Here is a 17,675-nt window from a genome sequence, read left to right on the forward strand (position 1 = left end):
CGCGGCGGCGCGGTGTGTCCCCGCGGCGCCGCCGTAGCCACCGCCCCTTTCCCCCTCCCCTCCCCTCCCTCGCCCGCCCCGCCGCGCGCGCCGTCCGGTGCCAGGAGCGAGCGGCGCGCGCCCCCGCTGCCCGGTGCTGCCTCCCCGCCGCCATGCTGGCCGCCGCCGCGCTCCTCCGCCGCTGCGCCGTCTCCGGCCTCCGCGCCACCGTCCGCCGGCCCGCCGGCCCCGCAGGTGAGCGGCTGCCCGCGTCCTTCCCGCCCGCCGCCGCCGCCGCCTGCCCCGACCTCACCCCGGTTCGGCTCGGCCCCGATGGGCCCGGCCCCGGCGGGTGGGAGGCGGCGAGGCCCGGCCGGTGGCGCCGTGTCCTTGCAATGACCCGCCGGCGTCACTCGAGGGCAGGCCGCGCCTGCGGCCTAGTGCGCGCCGCCTCCGCCGGGCCCTCCCGCTGCCGCTGCCCCGCTGCCGCTGCCCCGCTGCCGCCGCCCCCGCTGGCACCCCCGCCGCTGTTACCGGCCCCGCCGCCTTCTGGAGGGCGCCGGGCCCCGTCCCGGACGCTGTAATGGGGGCGGCGGCGGCGGCGCTTTCCCCGGCCTTCACGCGAAGGTGACATTGAGGGAGGTTGGCGGTGACCTCCGCCGCCGGGCAGCTCAGCCCCGGCCCCGCGGGCACCGCGCCCCCGGCTTCGGGGGCGGACCAGCTCTGCTCCACTCCTGGCCTCCTCCCGCTTTCCTTATTAACACCCTAATTAACAGGAAGAAAAGCAGCCATAGACAGTGTGGCGTGAATGCTGGCCAGGGAACCAGAGCTAAAATACCGAGAAGGCAGTGCCTGTGTATCTCAATTAATAGCTAAATAACAGACGGTGACCACGTTTAAAACGCTCGGAGGCCTGTGGGTGCCTCTCCTGTAGCACGTGTGCATTAAACAGTTGCCGTAGGGAGTGTATTGCAGCATTTAAAAAAAAATACAGAATAATAAGTGCTGGTCGTTCTGTTGGCACGCTGGGATTTCTTGGATGCTTCTTAAACCTTTTTTATTTTTAAAAAAAAATCCGTTAAAATTCTTTGCTCGCAGTGCCTTTGTACCTTGCTGAACCCTGGCTGCTCGTGGCCCTCACTTCTCCACGCCTTTGCTAACGAGCAGGCTCCATGTTCTGCTTTTCCAAGGTCTTGTATTACAAACGCCTCGCTTAGCCCTTCTGACCCGATCCTCCTCAGCCGGTGGCCTCGGGGGGGGTTGTGTTTCCACAGATCTAATGCTTTGTGTTCATCTCGTGTGCCCGTGGGTTTAGGTTTATGTTACATAATGCTGCAAAATGTTCTGTATGTAATGCACATGCACCCCTATCTTCTTATTGCCAGTCTGGTCTTTTTCAGTAAATTAATCCTTCTCTTGATGCGCGTTTCTCATTTGTGCTCATTAACGTGGAAAGCTGACAAATTCTGGCACTTCACCATGTTTAATTTTAGATTATTTTAGGCTTCTCAGACTCTAGAAGCTTGTTGGCTTCTCTTGAAAACACGTCTCTGCAAACATATTTGCCCTTTGCTTCTTCCTTGGAGTTGGGAATCTCCACACGGATGGGTCAGTGTGGTTCAGCTGTCTCACACATCGTGTGTGTGACGGTGACCTTGATGGACCCCACTGAAAAGTGAGGCACCCACCTGGCTCCTGCAGCGCTTCTGCGTGGCTGGAGCGGTTTAGAGTCTGGTCTCCAATAAGAGATATAAGCGTTAATATGGAAAACAAAGGGGGATAAAGAAACATAGCAGCAATTGAAAACTGCATCCACAGTTCAAATTCTCGTGGTCTTTTTTATTTTTCTTCAGGATCCTTTTAGTCTAACCAAGTTGTTCCTTTGTTTAAGACTAAAGGCAATGGTTTTGTTCAGGGCTCAGTGGAAAGAAACTTCAGTTTTTCAACTTAAAGATGGCATTTGAGAACTTCAATCTACGCCTTTCTCAAACTGAGATTTGCTTTTTCTCTGTAGGATTTGCTTTGTGTTTAGGGGGAGAAAAGTGTTCTCCCTGAAACAGCTGGCATCTGAGGGCTTTTCAGCACAGTCCTCTCACTCCCTGCCTGCGTGCAGGAGCATTTACAGAGGAGTGCTCTTGCTTTGAGCTCAGCTGTGCATGTGATTTATTGGAGAAAGCAGGGTCAAAGGTCTGGTTTGGAGCTGGAGGAGGATGGAGAACGTCCTTACAGACAGCGCAAGAGCATTATAATTCTGACTTGGTCTGTCATTTACTTTTCCATTGCCTAGTCGTAGATAAATGAAAATATTTTCATAGTTGGAGAAGCATTACATACACCAGAATTGCAGCTGAAATGTCAGATCATGTTAACTTTTGTTAAAAGTCTGGATTGCATTCAGATGGAGCTGTCATTTAATGAGACTCAAGATATTCCTTGAACCTGTTGTGGTTTGTTCTGGTATATTTTATGTAGAATTAGGATGCTGCTTTGCAGTATGTTGTTCACTATGATCTTCAAAGCAGAAAAGTGCATCTGGAAGGATGTCAAAAATACAACCCAGTTTGGGAGTTTCTTCTTTTAAATAAAACTTTGTAATTGGTCAGCGTGAGTGCTTTGTGCTAGATTAAGAAAGAAAAAGTGACTAGCTATATCTGACTTCCTCTGAAGTAGAGCTTCAAACTGGCAAGGTCATATCTGGTGTATGACCTCTCTGCAAATATTAGTGGAGTGAAATTACCAGTGGGGAAGGAAGCAGTGTCTAGGCAGGGCTGTGTTCTGCTGGTAAGGCAGAGTGCTTGGGCTTTGCAGGGAGGACCCAGTACAGCTCTGATGTGGGTGGAGCTGGCTGTACCCTAGGTTTTAGTGCCTTTTAGAAAACTGTTCCAACTTTTCTGGGTTAAAAAAAAAAAAACTAAAGAAAAAAAAAAAGCAATTTGTGATAAAGAGTACTGTTGAGGGAAGAAATGAGTTCACAATCATAGGAGCCTTATTTGTCCATTGGACTACAGTCCACTTCCATGCTTTATTAATTATCAAATATTAGTGCAATTACAGCCTTGAGATCCAGGAGTTTTATCTTGTGTAGACACATACAGAGCAGTGATTTTTGATTTTTTTTTTTTTTTTCTCCTTCAACCCTTCACTAGACTGCTGGAAGAAATAGCTCTCGGTCCTTTACTTTTGAGAGCCTTTATGGTTGGGCTCAGGTCATCTTGCAGAGATTCCTAAACCCACTTCAAAACAAGGCTTCATCTGCTCTGAACTCATGGTGGTATCAAAGACCTGCAGCTTGTTGCTATTGAGTCATCCATCATAGTCCGTTGGTTGGGAAATCTGCTTTTCCTGGATTGCAAAATTGATTCAGGAGCAGGAAGTTACTCCAGAATAAACAAGTATATTCATCTTAAGTGGATAGTGGTATAGCTAATAGGATATAGGGTTTTACATCTGGCAGGAATGCCACTGGAAAAACTGATTCATGTAGCTAAACTCACTGCACAGACAAGTCCTGTGTATTTGAGAAGGGTCGCTTATGGGAAACAGAATCTTGCTACTTGGTTGCAATGACATCTGTTGATGAAGTACATGTATGTTGTTTCTCTGGCTGGCTTGCCTCTGGTAAGAGGGAAAATTCATGTATCGTACAGAAACTGGGATCCCAGAAAACTTCTCTTAAGGACTGGTTATACAGAATTATTTTTCTCTTTCATTAAATCCTGCTCTGACCAAAGGGTCAGGGAACACTTTGGAAGTCTGATGTGGAAGAGAAAATATACATTTTGCCACAAAACAACCAATACCTAGTGAGCTATATTAATCCAGTGCTTATCCAGGCTGAGGACTGATCTGGACTGACTGTAGTGTGTGAAATATATATTTTTTTGGCTTTTGGTCAGTTGGTCAGGGCTAAAGTACAGTTGTACAGTTATTTTCTGTTTGTTCAAAGTCTCTTCCTTTCTTTTTGCATTCAGCTGTACTGCATGCCCGCTGCTACTCTCATGGGTCACAAGAAACAGATGAAGAATTTGATGCTCGCTGGGTGACGTATTTCAACAAGCCAGATATTGACGCCTGGGAGCTCAGGAAAGGTATGTTGAGTGAAAAGGGAAGAGTAACATGGAGTAATTGTAGCTGCTTTGTAATAGCTTTGTGACCAGAAATAACTTATTTTCACTTCACTATTGGAGAGCTGAAATAGTGAAAATTGGGAGCTGGTGTAGGGGCAAGGCACTGTGTGAGCCTTATTTGCTCTATCTGGCTGCTCCAGGCGTGCCTTTGGCTGGCGTGCTGCTGTTTGCTCAGCTCTGAGCCTGTTGCAGCAAGCGATGGCACCTCAGCAACCAAACAAGTGAGTTGGAAGGAACTATGGCATGCAGAATGAGGGAGAGCAGGGGTACAAGGCAATGGGAGTGTAGGCTTTGTAAGTTTTTATGACCCAGAATATGCATTTTAACACCTGGGTGGGAGGGAGAAAAGCGTTTACTCTGAGGAGAGTGTATTTGAGCTCAGCTGTTGCTTAGTGTATAACCACACGTGTTTTTCTTTGGACTTAATGGCTTGGCCACAACTCACTGTAAAGTGTTTGTCTGTTTGTCTCCGGTTGTTATTTGTTGTGGAGTTGCCAGCTCCTATTAAACTACCTCAATTAGGGCTCAAAAATATGTTTGCATAACAGCCAGAGGGATCATTCCAGCATCACCTGGGTGATTAGGTGTTGGGCTCTTCCCTTGGAAAGGAGAGGAAAGGAATAGACAGCAGCTCGAGTTCTAGTTTCATTACACCTGTAGGAATGAAGTCATTTGGATTTCTTAATGATTCAATAACTGATGGGCTGTGGTACAGACACTGACTCCTTTTGGGAGCATGGATGAAACTGGCCCACTGGGATTTCATGAAACCCACTTAAAATTTTAAAATCTACAGTAATGAGCAACAGTGAGAGGGAGAAGAGCAGAAGAAAACCCTTGGCCGTGTGTGTGCATCTCCCCAAGATCGCAATGAAAATTGTAGTCAGCTTCTAATGGCAACTAGTGTTGCAATAATACTTCATTCTTTCATGAGGTGGAGCGAAATAATGCTCATCAGGTTCCTTTTGGTAGCATGATGAGCTGATACCAAGTTCCTCTTGGTGTTTCCTTATATCCACAGGCATAAACACGCTTGTGGGTTATGACCTGGTTCCGGAACCAAAAATCATCGATGCAGCTCTGAGGGCGTGCAGACGGCTAAATGACTTTGCCAGCGCTGTCCGCATCTTAGAAGTTGTAAAGGTGAGTGAAATGGCAGCCTCGGGTGTAACTGCTGTGTTCACACTGCTGAGAGCCCAGCAGGAGAAGAGGTTTTCTTGGCTTACTGTTAGTGGTGCAAAGGGAAACCACAATTTCCTGCTGCCAGAATCAATAGCTTCATTATAAGCACATGCTTGGTGGCTGGAAATAAGTGTTTTGAGATGAGAATACTGAACAGGACAGCTTCAGTTATAACATCCACATGTTCATATTTTCCTTTCCTGATGCTGGCTTAGGTGGGAATGTCTTTAGGGATTTTTCTTCCCTTTTTTAAAAATAAGCATTACTAGAAATATCTCTGGTGAAGGCAGCTTACTGGCTTAAAGGACTGAATACTGAGCTGGCTGGGAGTAGTAACTCAGGAAGCTGCATAGCCTTGAAAAACAACATAAACCCGCACCTTGAAACCTGAATCCAGCCTTCACTTAACAGGGAGTTAAGCGGGTGGGGATGGAGGCAGGAGTTCTGTGTCAGTCACAAAAGCCAGCAGCTCTGCTCTTACAACTGTTTTTTGCCACGTGAGGACTGGTGTGGAGGTCTTTGCTGTTAGCTGTCAGATACACTTGCTTCAAACTTTACTCCACAATCAGTTGCTTCTCAGTCTGCCATTTCTGCTTTCTGCGTTATTCTGTAGAACTGAAACTTTCAGGGGTTTGAGAGATGTAAGACCAATGGAAGCATCTTGTATGTTTTCCTTATCTCTTCCCCGCCCCCCCCCCCCCCCCCCCCCCCCCATCCTTTTGTCCCCATCACCTAGGTCACAACTCAGTTTATCAGAACCTGGGGACAAGTATATGCTCTTGAAGCTCCACCTGGGTATTACTCAAGGGGTGATGTTTTTCCCCTGATTTCCAAACAAGTTAAATTTTCTCCAAAGTCTGCCCAAAAGCTAATTTTATTTTTCCCATTTTACTGATTGGATATATTTTTTATCACGTTTCCTAAGGTCTAAGTGGTCTTTGGCCTGGTTTGCAAAGCATCCCTCATTGAAGGAGTGTGGTTCGCGTTTAGTTTTGTGTGGTGACACACACGTCATGGGTCACATCAGCCTGATGTTAAGCGAGGGAAAGGTGTCAAGTGCTAAGAATAATCTGCAGATCCCCCAAAGAGGAGTTCAGCATTATTTTGGGGTGCTTTGCAGCCATGGTGAATTGGTAGGAGAACTTTCCAGTACTGCTGTACACAAGCCTTGTTTACTTGCTGCCCAGTTAAAGCTGGGCCATGCTCTGCTGTCCTGCAGTAGGTGGATCAGACCACAGACCCTTTTGTCTTGATTGCAGACCTGTGCGCTGTACAGTGGACCTTGACAACAGCTTGCTGTCAAAATAACATCATTCCTTTTCATTTAGGACAAGGCAGGACCTCACAAGGAAATCTATCCTTACGTTATCCAGGAACTTAGACCAACTTTGAGTGAGCTGGGAATCTCCACTCCAGAGGAACTGGGCCTGGACAAAGCGTAAACCTTATCGGTAAGGGGTGCCATTGCTTCTGAGACTCCTGGCATGGGACTCCTGTACCCAAAACTCTTCTGGCAAAGACAGAGTCCTCTTCCTTGCCTTCATGGGTCTGAAATGCTGTGGAGTTCAAGCTTGTAACGTGATTCTCCAGATATCTCTGTAACTGCAAGTCTCCTTGATAAGGTACTAACCCTTTTCAGATAAGGCTTAGGACAAGAACAGTGTGGTTGCTTCAGAAGGGATAGGGTGGTTGGCAACATACCCAACCTCCCAGAAGTTTCTACATAGCAGTTGCCCCAACAACAGGTATTGCAGCACTTTGTTGGCAGCACATCGACCTTTGCTCCTCATCAGCTTGTCCCCCAGAAGCACTTTTAGCAAATACAGGATTGTTTCCACTGGAAATGCACAAACTTTCACTCTATTGTCACAGTCTGGCCAGTTTTGAAAACTGGGACACTAATTACTAGCTTATGCTAGAAAATGGGCCCCACTGATGGTAGTCACCCAACAACACTGAAGTTTCTTCATGTTACACTTAAAATAGCATCTTTTTTCTGTAATTAAACACCACTTTGGAGGGCTCCTCTCTTGCAGAATGAACAGATCAGCTGTAGCATAGCCAGAGCTTAACTGATCTGTGTGCAGAATTTAGCCTCAGTAGATAATTTCAGGGGCAGTGCATGTAGTATTTCGTCCTGATTGCAGCGGCCTCAAGCCTCGGAAAGCCATTCATTTTTCTGGCTTTTTAGACCTGAACTTCTGAGTACTTGAAACCAGCTATAACAATGACATTTAGATCTCCATCATAAATACCAGCTTCTTGCATGAGCTGCAACATATGAAGGTGTTGTTACTAAACAGCAGCTTCTCTGATTAATGAGCATCTGTCATTAAGTGTAGGCAAGACCTGATGTGCTCCAATCCCAGACTAAAATTAAGCCCTAAATAAAAATCTTTGTGGAAATGAAGTTATGTAAAGGCAGTCTTTTAACTCAGTTTCTTTGGGAGATGGCCAGTGTCATATTCTTTTTTTAATAATGTGCTTAGAATAGAGGTATCAGGTGTCAGACTGCAAATAGTACTTAGTTCTGGATCTTTAAGTGCCTGCCCTCCTCCTTGCCCTGGGACATGGTGTCTTGGTGCAAGGGGGTACTGTGACAGCTGTACTGGAAATGCAGTAACTGCATATGGGGCCTGAGTATGATTAAACTGGGCTTTGAGTGTAAATAAAAATAAAAAAGAGGGAGACCTCCTGGCCCTCTACAACTCCCTGACAGGAGGGTGCAGAGAGGGGGGATGAGTCTCTTGAGCCAAGGACCCAGCGCCAGGCCCAGAGGGAATGGCCTCAAGCTGCCCAGGGCAGGGTCAGGCTGGCTCTGAGGAAGGATTTCTGTGCAGAAGGGGCTGTTGGGCGTTGGAATGGGCTGCCCAGGGCAGGGGGGGAGTCCCCATCCCTGGAAGGGTTGAAGAGTCGGGCTGACCCAGCGCTGAGGGATCTGGTGGATTGGGAACAGTCAGGGTGAGGGTCATGGTTGGACTGGAGGAGCTGCAAGGGCTTTTCCAACCCTGATGATTCTGTGAAATAACTCCTTTGAGACCTCATGAAAACTCTGTGGAGATACTGAGCTGCTCCTTTAATGGCTTTTCTATTCTGTTCCAGGTGCGTTACTCAAGCATTTTACTGATGCTACCTGATTGTACACAGTCACCTGAAGACACAAATGTTAAAATATTACCTTATTTGAAAGAACTTATTCCTTTATTGAGTCACAATATATGTGATGTGAAGTTGGACCTAATAAAGGAAAAACTGGTTTGACTGATGTGGTAGCGGTGGCTTGTGTGGTTATTTTGTTTGTTTTTATGGGGAAAGAAGGACATAAATACATAACTGTAAAAAAGAGTATATGCAAGAGCTTATAAATCATTATTTGCCTGGCAGAGCCTGCATCCGTGGCTCCTAGCTCCACCTTCGGGAAGGGAAAGGTAAGGAAGGACGTGTCTGGAGGGCATGGTGACCCTCCTGTACTCACAGCTTTGGGGAGGAGGAGGAGGGCTTGCAGAACTCAGCCTGCCCTTGGCGGAGTCGGTTCACTGTGGCGAAGTCGGGGCTTAACGAAGCACCGAGGTGGGGGGGAGGCTCCTGTTGGCGGGGCCGCGCTCCTGCTCCCCTGCCTGCGCACCTGCCGGGAGAGATGTTGCTCCCAAGAGCTTGTTTCCCACCTCGGCTCCGGTAAAAAAAAGGGGGGGAGGGCGGGGGGGAAGAGGAAAATTCTTGAGGGAAAGAGGCAGCGGTTCCCTGTCGCGGAGAGCGCTCAGGGCAAGGCCCGCGCCGGGAAGCGCTGCCCGCCGGCCGCACTGCGCATGCGCGGCGGGGGCGCGCTTCACCTCCCCGGCTCCTATTGGCTGGGCCCCGCCGCCCCGCGCTGCCATTGGCGGGGGAGGCGAGGGGGCGGGGCGACGGGCGGCCATGGCGACGGGCGGCGGCGGAGGCGAGGCTGGCGCTGGTCCCGGTCCCGCTGCGAGCAGGCCCGGCGGGCGGCGGGCACCGGCGGTGCGTGCGGGGCCGGGGTCACTATGGGGTGTATGTGTGGGGATATAGGACTAGGGGTGTGGGGGGGAGAGTAGGAGTTATAGGCATCACGGGTATAGGGCTGGGATGTGGGGGGCGGTGTGGGCTATGCGCGTGGGGTGGGGTAGGGCTGGGGGGTGTGTGGGGACGGGCTGGCCCTGGGGCTGGGGCACACGCGCGGAGGAGCAGTGGCGGGGTAGAGCGTGTGCATTTGGCTGTAAGGGTGGCACAGCGTAGGGCAGGGGCGGTGCAGAAGCAGAGCGAGTGCAGAGGCTGCGTAGGGAGGGGTATAGCACGTACAGAGGGATACAAGGGAGCAGCGGGCAGAAGTTTGCTGCCTGCCCGGTTAATCCCACTGACCCAGGCGGCCTGAACTCCCTGTGCACGGAGTTATTCCCGTGTGTAAGGCTCTGCCCTGCTAATTCTGGTTTAAGACACTGACGCTAATCCCGCTTGTGCTCTCTGATCACCACCCCAGGCCTTCTGCATTGTTTCTTCATTAACTGCTTTCTCTAATTCCCCGTCCTTCCTGCACTGACTCTCCATTTTCTGAATTTTCCTCTCTTTTCTTAATTCATTATTGTATTCGTAGAACTTTTTTTCTGCCCGTTTTCCTTGAGTAATGCTGGCTCTCCTTGATGATAAATGTCTTACAGACAGGGCAGGCTTTTCCTTAAAGCCCTGACTCTCAGACCTGCTTATATGACACTGCTTTCATTTTAATAATGTGGTTTTATTATTGTATGGGGAGAAGCTTGAAAGACTCAAAATATGTGGAGAAGTTAAAATTACGTATCCTTATTGTTTATTTGATGAACCTGCTAGTTAAATCTCCTCCATCACATCTTGTTCCGAGTATTACTGGCATTAAGCTTGCAAAGAAACTGCTGGTCACCATGTGTGCTTTTAATTTAGCATCGCCATTCCCAAATAATCCCTTCATCTGTTAATAGATCTGCTTATTCCTTTTCCTCTCCCTCCTCCAGCTGCAGCACAGGGCTGGGGAGGAGAAGCCGTCCCACCCCAGCTTTCCCCATCTGACTGTTGAGTTCCCAGGAATGACTAGATGCTCTGAGATGACTCTACTTTACTTCATCCCCATAGAGAGATGATACTAAATGAGCTTTGTTCCTTTTTTTTAGCTGATTTGGGCTGAAACCAATAAGCTGAACAAGGTGACAGATGCAGTGGAGAAAAGGGGACCGTACATCATGAGCAAGCCTCCCTCCATTCATGCCAGGCTCCGTAAGTGATGCTAGTGTTGTCCCAGGGACTCTGCTGGGATTTGGGGAAACATCTGCGCCTCTTGCCCAGGGTGGGAGTGAGCGAAAGCCTTTTTGTTCCTTGCTGGGATAAAATAATTTTAAAAACACATTAAAAAAAAACCCATAAGAACCTGTGGGCACTGCCTGTGGAAAGCACTGCAATGCCCCCAAGCTCTCCTTAGGACTGACCTGCAATGCTTCACCTCCCTCCTCCAACAAAAAAGACCCCTGTGGACTATTTGGGTATTTTAGCTCTGTCCCTGTGCTTGGCTTTCAGAGAGGCAGCGCGAGCTGGCAAAGGCAGCGCTGCGAAGGCAGGGGCTGCTGGGGGCACCCACACTGCACCAGCCGAAGCCGGCGGCTAAAAGGTCTGATCTTGTTTTTCTTTTCCTCTTTTTGCATTCCTTAGGGATGCTGGGGAGCTTGGGGGATTAAAAAATGAGTTTGGGACCTTAGTCTGCTGGCTCTGTTGTGGCCAGCAAACATCCAATATAATAAAATATAGCACTTCTCCTGCAAAACTTAGGAGTTGCTCTGCGAAGGGCCATGCTGCTGCTTCTCTTTGGTTTAGGGATGGTTTGGTGTTAAGGATTTAATTGGGTAGCCTAGAGCTCAGATAGAGTTTATTCTTAGCTGGTGGTGGCTCTAGACCATTCCTGGGTGGGAGAGGACATTCAGGACAGGGATTCCTGCCCTGGTTCCTCAGTCCACCAGCTCTGTGGCTGCATTTTCATATCAAAATCTCTGTCACGGGGTCGCTCCTCTGCTTTCTGGCAGGTCGGTGAAGTTTAACAAGGGCTACACAGCGCTCAGCCAGATGGTGGATGAAAACCTGGTCTCCCTCGATTCGGACAGGTGGGGACTGAGCGAATATCCCAGGATTTTGGGTGGGGGGTGTTGCAGGCTCTGAGCTGCCTTTTTTGGGGGATTGATTTTCCTTGTCACTTGTAGAACATCCCCGATTGCACTGGACACCTCTTAGCAGCCAAACACTCCTGTTGTCCTAAATTTGACAAATCCCTTGGGGTTATGCTGCTGGCTCCCTTTCACCCCCGCGAGATTCCCTTGTCTGCACCCCAAGGAAGGACACTGCTTCCTGGCTGGCTGTGACTGTTTCCTTCTTCTCGTAGTGACGGGGAGCTGGGATCCAGATGTTCCTCAGGCTATTCCTCCGCCGAGGCAAGTCCTGGGGTTTGACCCCGGCGGCGCGGTCCCTGTGGGTTCCCTTGGCCCTGTTACACCTCGGGCCCTGTATAGGGGCTGGAATGAAGCATCACCCTACGGGGTGTGTATGTGTGTGTTCATCCTGAAGAGCTCTGCTTTGCAAACTGGTGTCTGATACATTTAAGCCATGCATAAATCCCCCTTTTGCAGGCCCCAGCTGGCTGTCACTGCTTCACCCTTTGCACCTAAAGCGTCATCTACCCCCAGACCCGCAGCGGGGCAGCTGAAGAGCTCCATTATATACAAGAGTGTTGTAGCCCATGGGGTGTTTTGGGGTGCATGGGGTCTGTGTCAGGGTGCTGCAGCCCAGGAAAAGCTCCTTGATCTTTTGCTTTCGTCTCCTCTGCTTTGCTTGTGCCGTTCCTCCCCATGCAAACGTACTGGAGGGAGGACATGATGCCCTTCTTGCTCACAGCCTTACCCTTTGCAAGCCCTGAGACCTAAATTTTAACTAAGGTGGGACTAGTTTTAACCAGCTCTGCCTCCTTTGCTCCCCCCAGCAGGTGAACCAGGACCTGAGCCGGCAGCTGCTGCAGGATGGGTACCACCTCGATGAGGTCCCCGATGACGAAGATCTGGATCTCATCCCCCCAAAACCCGTCGCCTCCTCTTCTTGCCCCTGTTGTTTTGGAGAAAATCTCTCCTGTGTGATCCAGTAGATGCTGCTCGTCTGGGGCTGTGCAAAAAAAGGTCAAAAGCCAGCACTTTCTTTGTCCTGTGGGATGGCTGTTGGTGTCCGTGTCCCACGCTGGGATGGTGACACAAGGACAGAAGGATGCTGCGATGCCGCTTGTGGTGAGCAGCAGCAACCAACCAACCAACCCCAAAGGACTTTTCCTTACATTCAGCAATATCAGGGAGAAGTGGCATGGTGACATTTAGGTGGCCTGGATGAGACCTGTCGCCTGGTTGGGATGGGGAGGGAGGAGAGGCAGAGCCTAGGCACCTCCATGAGAGTGTAGAGGGAAGGAATTGGGAGGTGCAGCAGCAAATGCACTTGGGTTTGCCTGACCTCCTCTTTTCCTCTAACGGGCCACACTGAGGATTAGGACCTGGCCCTGGACACAGGTTGCCTTTCCCAGCCCTCCCTAAGAGGTGAGGTCAAACTGTTGTGGTGTGGGAGTGGGCTGGGAAGCCCTGAGACCCTTTTTTCTATTTATTTTCTCTTCAGTCAGCCCTCCTCCCTGGCAGGCTGAGGCCAAGCCAGTGAGGCCGGGGTCAGCACAGGCTGGCAGAGAGCCGTCTCATTTACCTGTCTCATGCTGCTTGCAGTTAATTGCTGCTGGGTTTCCTTCTCCCAAAGCCTGGGCTGATCTCAACCAAAGATTGCAGCTCCGATGGAGAAGATGGGAAGAACCCAACAGACCAGCTTGGGGCAGGCTGCTGAGCTTTAAGTGTCTGCATTTGTTGTATCCACCAGCAGCTACTGCTTGGGCTGGGGGCTTCCTGCTTTCTGCCTCTCCAGGGACCAGATAAATTCTGGGTTTGGAGCTCATGGCTTGTTCCAGCTGATGCTGGCAAGGGGCAGCCCAGACCCCCCATGCCAGCTCTGCACAGTTCCTTTTGGGTGTGGATTTGGGGTGGCTGCGGAGTCTCCCTGCTGTGAACCTTAAAAGCTGCCTTAAATCATGGTCCTACTCTACTATATAGAGGACAATCAGCTTCTTATAAAGAAACCTTATTTAAATATTTATGTCTAGAGACCTGAACTATTGGGTTATGGGTTTGGAGGGGTTTTTTTTATTTTACTTAAAGGGAGCACTCAATAAACTGGATCTCGTTACTCAAGAGGGTGTGCTGGTGCTAATGGCAGGGGGCTGAGCCCTGCTACCCGCAGCAGCCCTGCTTGGGAGGGCTCCTTTCCCTGGCCCACTTTTGGAGCAATCTGGTTTTCCTTGTCACATATTACCCCTATGGCCTCCTTCCCTGTGGAGCTGCCATGTCGACCCAGGCTGATGCTGCTACAGGGTGAAGCAGGGAAGGTCACAGCCAGCACCGGGGGGATGCTGGAGCTGCCCCCAGCCTCCTCTGGTCACCGAGCCCTGCAGACACCAGTGCTTCTCCCCATCCTCCTCCTGCTCCCTACACCACGCTGCCCTGCGCCGAGGACAAAGTCACCACTTTATTCACAGCACTGGAGGCCCTCCACCTCCGTCACCCACCGCAGGTAGCCCCCTTTTACAGCAGGGGAAGGGGTGACACGGCTCAGAGGACTGCCTGCCCTCGGCCAGGCTTGTTAAGAGCCCACTGGGCACCCAGGAGCAGCAGAAGGCCTCAGCATCACATTTGCAGGAGGGAGCAGCAGCTCCTAGAAGCTGGGCAGAGATGCTTGAGACCCAGAGTGCAGACCTCAGGCCTCCCAGCTGCTTCTTGGCGAGAAGGAAAGGGGGAAAATAATAAAAGGAGTTGCTGTGTGGTATTGGCAGCACCCAGAGGGTATGATGCTACAGGGACAGGGCTAACGAGCTGCAAGGGGAGATGGTCTTCCTCTTCCCACTCTGCTCCGTGCCATGTCCAAGGAGTTGATTCGTGGAATTGCTCTTTCTATACATCGGGTGTGGGCTGGTCTGGGGGTTTAATAGATGGAGGGGAAACTTCCAAGCGAGATGACTTTGCCCAGGCCAGTTTCTATCTACTCAAATGTGGAGTGATTGGGGGGAAGCATCCCGGATCCTCTTGCTCAGAGGAGGCAGCAGGCTCGGAAGAGCAGCATCCCATCTGGCGAGGAGAGGTGGAGGGAGATGCTCTCGTTAGCAGAGATGAAGAGCACAGAGCCACGACGCAGAGTCATTTCGGAGGCTGCGGCTGTGGAGGTGCCCACGGCTGTCCCTTGGATCACCAGTAAGATGCTGGCAGACTCCACAGCAGAGACGAGGTACAGCTTGATGGAGGAGGGGATCTGCAATGGAAAGGGTCACTGTGGCTTGAGTATCCCCCAGCTTTTCTTCTCTCTGGGGAGGTGGAAGGAGGTCATCCCATTCCCACCCTGCTGCAGCATCTGCTGTGCCCTGGCCACCCTGCACCTGCAGCAGACCAACCCCAGGGACCTTGGCTTAGCTGAAGACACCCAAGCTGCACCCCTGAGATCTCCTCGCCCACAACTGCTGGAGAAGATGAGCAAGCTCTGTGCAGGGGGAACAGGGGAGGGAGATGAGCCTGCAGCATGGCCTGGGGGTGACACAAGCATCCCCAAGCATCCCTCCATCCTCACTGGGGCACTAACTACAAGAGTGAACAAACCCGTGCTGAGAAAACCTCAGCCAACACCAGAATGTCCTACTAAGAGCACGGCCAGGACAGGACAAAGCTGGCATCCCCTCCCACATCCCCGGAGCAGACCCGTCGCTGCCCACCTCTATCCTCATGATGGTGAAGTCTGGCACAGGCGGGTCATAGAGGTAGACGCTGGGGTCGAGCTGGCTCTGCACAGCCGGGAAAATCTTGGAGCTGCTGGGTGCTGGCGTGTAGTTGAGCATCTCGCACAAGGTGAGGACGTCAATGAATTTGGGAGTGAGCCCAGCGCGCACCGTGTTATCCGAGCACGCCATGCACTCCACGCAGTCTGCAGGGATGAGGCAGCACTGTCAGCCCACCCCAGCCCTCCTGCACGTCCCGGGGTGGGGGGGTCCAAGCTTGTGCAGGAGACCATGGCCACCTTGGGGGAGAGTTCTTGCGGGGTTCTGGGCTAGGAAAGCCCACCGCGATGCTCACCTCCGTGCAGGTAGGCGTGGGGCTCGTTGGCTCCCAGGAACATGGCCTCCCCCGGCTCCAGCCTCACCAGGTTGAGGAAATAAATGGTGAAGCAGCCGATGTCCCCTGGGTACTGGGAGTGCAGCCGCAGCAGCAGGTCCCCGTTGCTCCCTGATGTGTCCTTCCCTTCCACCACTGCACAGAAACCAGGCGCAACACTGGGGAGGGAGCTGAGGGGGTGCCCCATCTCCTCCCCTAAACACAGCACCCCCTAAACTCTTCTGGGGGGCTGCAATGGGCAGACAGGACCCACCTTCCTGGGAGATCCTCTTCACCAGCATGTTCAGCTGGTCGACGAAGAATTTCTTCTCACTCTTCATCAGGCGGGTGAAGCAGACACGGAGGGCAGCCGAGACGCCACGGGGGTCGTCGCTCCCGCTGCGCTCCAGCTGTTCCACCGCCACCTCCCCGATCAGCGCCCGCAGCTCAGGGACGCCTGCCAGGGTGGCCGGCCCAAGTCACCCCTGGTGGCTGCCACCACGGGGGAGCCCAGCACCCCCATCCCCAGGTAACACAGCCACCGTCCCCACCCCGAGCCCACTGCAGGGAGGGAAGGTGGCACTGGGGTCTGACCTCGCGCCCGCCCTCCCTTGCCATCCTTACTCTGGAGGAAGGAGACGATCTCCTCCACTGGCCGAAAGCCGCACAAACCCTCGAAGGGGGTGAGAGCGATGGCCATTTCAGGCTTGTGGTTGGCATCAGGGTAGTGCTCAGGGAACTGGGCGTGCAGCTTTGCTGCCAGCTCCTGGAGAGGGAGGCAGAGGAGCTGGGTGACCTCCCCAGGGACACAGGGTCCAGCTGGGGCTGCCCCCCCCGGGCTCTCCCTACCTTGTTGGGGTGTGCCTGGATGGAGAGGGCAGTGTTGACCGACAGCACCTTGAAGAGGAAGGGCAGATGACCCTGGAAGGCATCCTTCACCTTCACCCCCAGGCAAGCAGGGTTCTCAGCGATCCATTGGCCCAGGGTCTTTTGGGGGATGCGGTTATCCTGGATGATGGCGTCACCTCGGGGGTGCGTGCCCATCCAGAGCTGTGGGAGACAGACAGATGGACCCCTGAGCTGGGCAGCCAACGGGGATGACTTGGGCTTTTCTCGAGGCTGCTTGGCCCCAGAGATGATCGATGAGGCCAAGGCAGCTCCCTCAGGGGCTGAGTCACACCGGGCCTCTCCTGTCCTCCTCCCCTGGGGCAGCCTCGTAGCCCCCCAGGGCTACAGGGGACCGGGAGGGGTAGGGCATCCGCATCCCTCCCTGAGACGGCTGGACCCGGGATGGTGAGAGCTGCAGTTGGTTGGGACAGACACACAGATGGGACGGACATACGGACACGTGGCCAGGCACTCACCTCCGCGTAGGGCTGGTTGGGCTGGATCTGGACCAGTGGGTCACTGCTGGCCAGCAGCTTGGCCACCTCACTCTCCAGCCCCAGCTTCCCCCAGGCGTAGCTCTGCACGGCGCAGGAGAGGGGGAACACTGCGGGAGGGAAGCCAGACGTGACCCTCTGCCCTCCCCAAACCCCTCCCGGGGCACTCCGGTGGCGGGGCAGGCAGCTCCAAGCCCTTCGGGGCGGGGTGAGAGCGGGCCAGGGCAGGGTGGGGACGGAGAGCTTTGGCGGGGAGGGGGCATTTGGGGGAAGAAATTTTAAATCATCATACAGGGGGCCTGGGGGTCCCCGGGCTGCGGGCAGGAGTCGCAGTGCCTCTGCCCCACCGCCCTGGGAGTCTCCGGGGTGGAGGGGGGTGTGTGTGTGTCTCTATCCCCGTGGGCGTGACCTGCCCACCCAAGGGTCCCCATCCCCACGGGAGATCCCACTCAGCTGGGGACAGGCTGCGGGCCCGAGGTCCCCCCCGCCCCGCTGCCCGGGCTGTCCCCACCGCCCCCCACTCACCGCGGATCTCCGCCATGGCTCGGCCGGCGCGGCAGGGCAGGCCGGGAGCCGTAGTCCCGCGGTGGCGGCACCGCCTCCCGCGGCCCGGCGGGGCGGGGCGGCGCCCTACGCGCACCCTATAGCGGCCATAGGGCCGGCGGCGCCGCCCGGCACTGCCCGCCCGCGGGGGCGCGGCGGGGACACCCCCTGCAGAGCCCGTCCCCCCGCCCGCCCCGAGGCCCCCCTGTACGTGCCCCCGCCTACAGGGT

General features: G+C 52.9%; 3 protein-coding genes across 4 annotated transcripts; 2 read left to right on the forward strand and 1 right to left on the reverse strand.

Annotated features, from left to right (window-relative positions):
* The first annotated feature begins 39 nt into the window (after positions 1 to 39).
* COX5A (cytochrome c oxidase subunit 5A) lies at positions 40 to 8,553 on the forward strand. Its single transcript, XM_074917567.1, has 5 exons — positions 40 to 234; positions 3,951 to 4,067; positions 5,128 to 5,249; positions 6,617 to 6,739; positions 8,391 to 8,553. The coding sequence occupies exons 1-4, from the start codon at positions 153 to 155 to the stop codon at positions 6,728 to 6,730; spliced, it is 435 nt and encodes a 144-aa protein (XP_074773668.1). The 5' UTR covers positions 40 to 152; the 3' UTR covers positions 6,731 to 6,739; positions 8,391 to 8,553.
* Positions 8,554 to 9,184: 631 nt separating this feature from the next.
* FAM219B (family with sequence similarity 219 member B) lies at positions 9,185 to 13,509 on the forward strand. 2 transcript variants are annotated; one of them, XM_074917161.1, is made up of 6 exons: positions 9,185 to 9,284; positions 10,445 to 10,547; positions 10,845 to 10,935; positions 11,345 to 11,422; positions 11,698 to 11,746; positions 12,292 to 13,509. In XM_074917161.1, exons 1-6 carry the CDS (start codon positions 9,201 to 9,203, stop codon positions 12,448 to 12,450), a joined length of 564 nt encoding a protein of 187 aa, XP_074773262.1. In that variant the 5' UTR covers positions 9,185 to 9,200; the 3' UTR covers positions 12,451 to 13,509. The 2 variants fall into 2 exon arrangements, with proteins under 2 accessions (XP_074773262.1, XP_074773263.1); XM_074917162.1 differs by having other exon boundaries at positions 12,295 to 13,509.
* Positions 13,510 to 13,586: 77 nt separating this feature from the next.
* On the reverse strand, positions 13,587 to 17,624 carry MPI (mannose phosphate isomerase). Its single transcript, XM_074917047.1, has 8 exons — positions 17,428 to 17,624; positions 16,885 to 17,012; positions 16,370 to 16,570; positions 16,145 to 16,286; positions 15,795 to 15,977; positions 15,503 to 15,676; positions 15,145 to 15,353; positions 13,587 to 14,690 (listed from the first exon to the last, which is right to left on the reverse strand). The coding sequence occupies exons 1-8, from the start codon at positions 17,441 to 17,443 to the stop codon at positions 14,472 to 14,474; spliced, it is 1,272 nt and encodes a 423-aa protein (XP_074773148.1). The 5' UTR covers positions 17,444 to 17,624; the 3' UTR covers positions 13,587 to 14,471.
* Between the last annotated feature and the right edge of the window lie 51 nt (positions 17,625 to 17,675).

Source organism: Athene noctua, chromosome 13, assembly GCF_965140245.1.
Source record: "Athene noctua chromosome 13, bAthNoc1.hap1.1, whole genome shotgun sequence".
Lineage (NCBI taxonomy): Eukaryota > Metazoa > Chordata > Aves > Strigiformes > Strigidae > Athene > Athene noctua.

What these genes read in the sequence shown, in the direction of transcription:
- MPI (XM_074917047.1), bottom strand. An exon ending in TCCAGGCACACCCCAACAAG is followed by an intron (nt 16,287 to 16,369) that starts GTAGGGAGAGCC and finishes CTCCCTCTCCAG; the next exon opens with GAGCTGGCAGCAAAGCTGCA. An exon ending in TCACCATCATGAGGATAGAG is followed by an intron (nt 14,691 to 15,144) that starts GTGGGCAGCGAC and finishes TTTCCATTGCAG; the next exon opens with ATCCCCTCCTCCATCAAGCT.
- COX5A (XM_074917567.1), top strand. Translation starts at nt 153, where the DNA reads ATGCTGGCCGCCGCCGCGCTCCTCCGCCGCTGCGCCGTCTCCGGCCTC. An exon ending in CCGGCCCGCCGGCCCCGCAG is followed by an intron (nt 235 to 3,950) that starts GTGAGCGGCTGC and finishes TTTTGCATTCAG; the next exon opens with CTGTACTGCATGCCCGCTGC. An exon ending in GCATCTTAGAAGTTGTAAAG is followed by an intron (nt 5,250 to 6,616) that starts GTGAGTGAAATG and finishes CTTTTCATTTAG; the next exon opens with GACAAGGCAGGACCTCACAA.
- FAM219B (XM_074917161.1), top strand. Translation starts at nt 9,201, where the DNA reads ATGGCGACGGGCGGCGGCGGAGGCGAGGCTGGCGCTGGTCCCGGTCCC. An exon ending in CTCCATTCATGCCAGGCTCC is followed by an intron (nt 10,548 to 10,844) that starts GTAAGTGATGCT and finishes CTTGGCTTTCAG; the next exon opens with AGAGGCAGCGCGAGCTGGCA. An exon ending in GTCTCCCTCGATTCGGACAG is followed by an intron (nt 11,423 to 11,697) that starts GTGGGGACTGAG and finishes TTCTTCTCGTAG; the next exon opens with TGACGGGGAGCTGGGATCCA.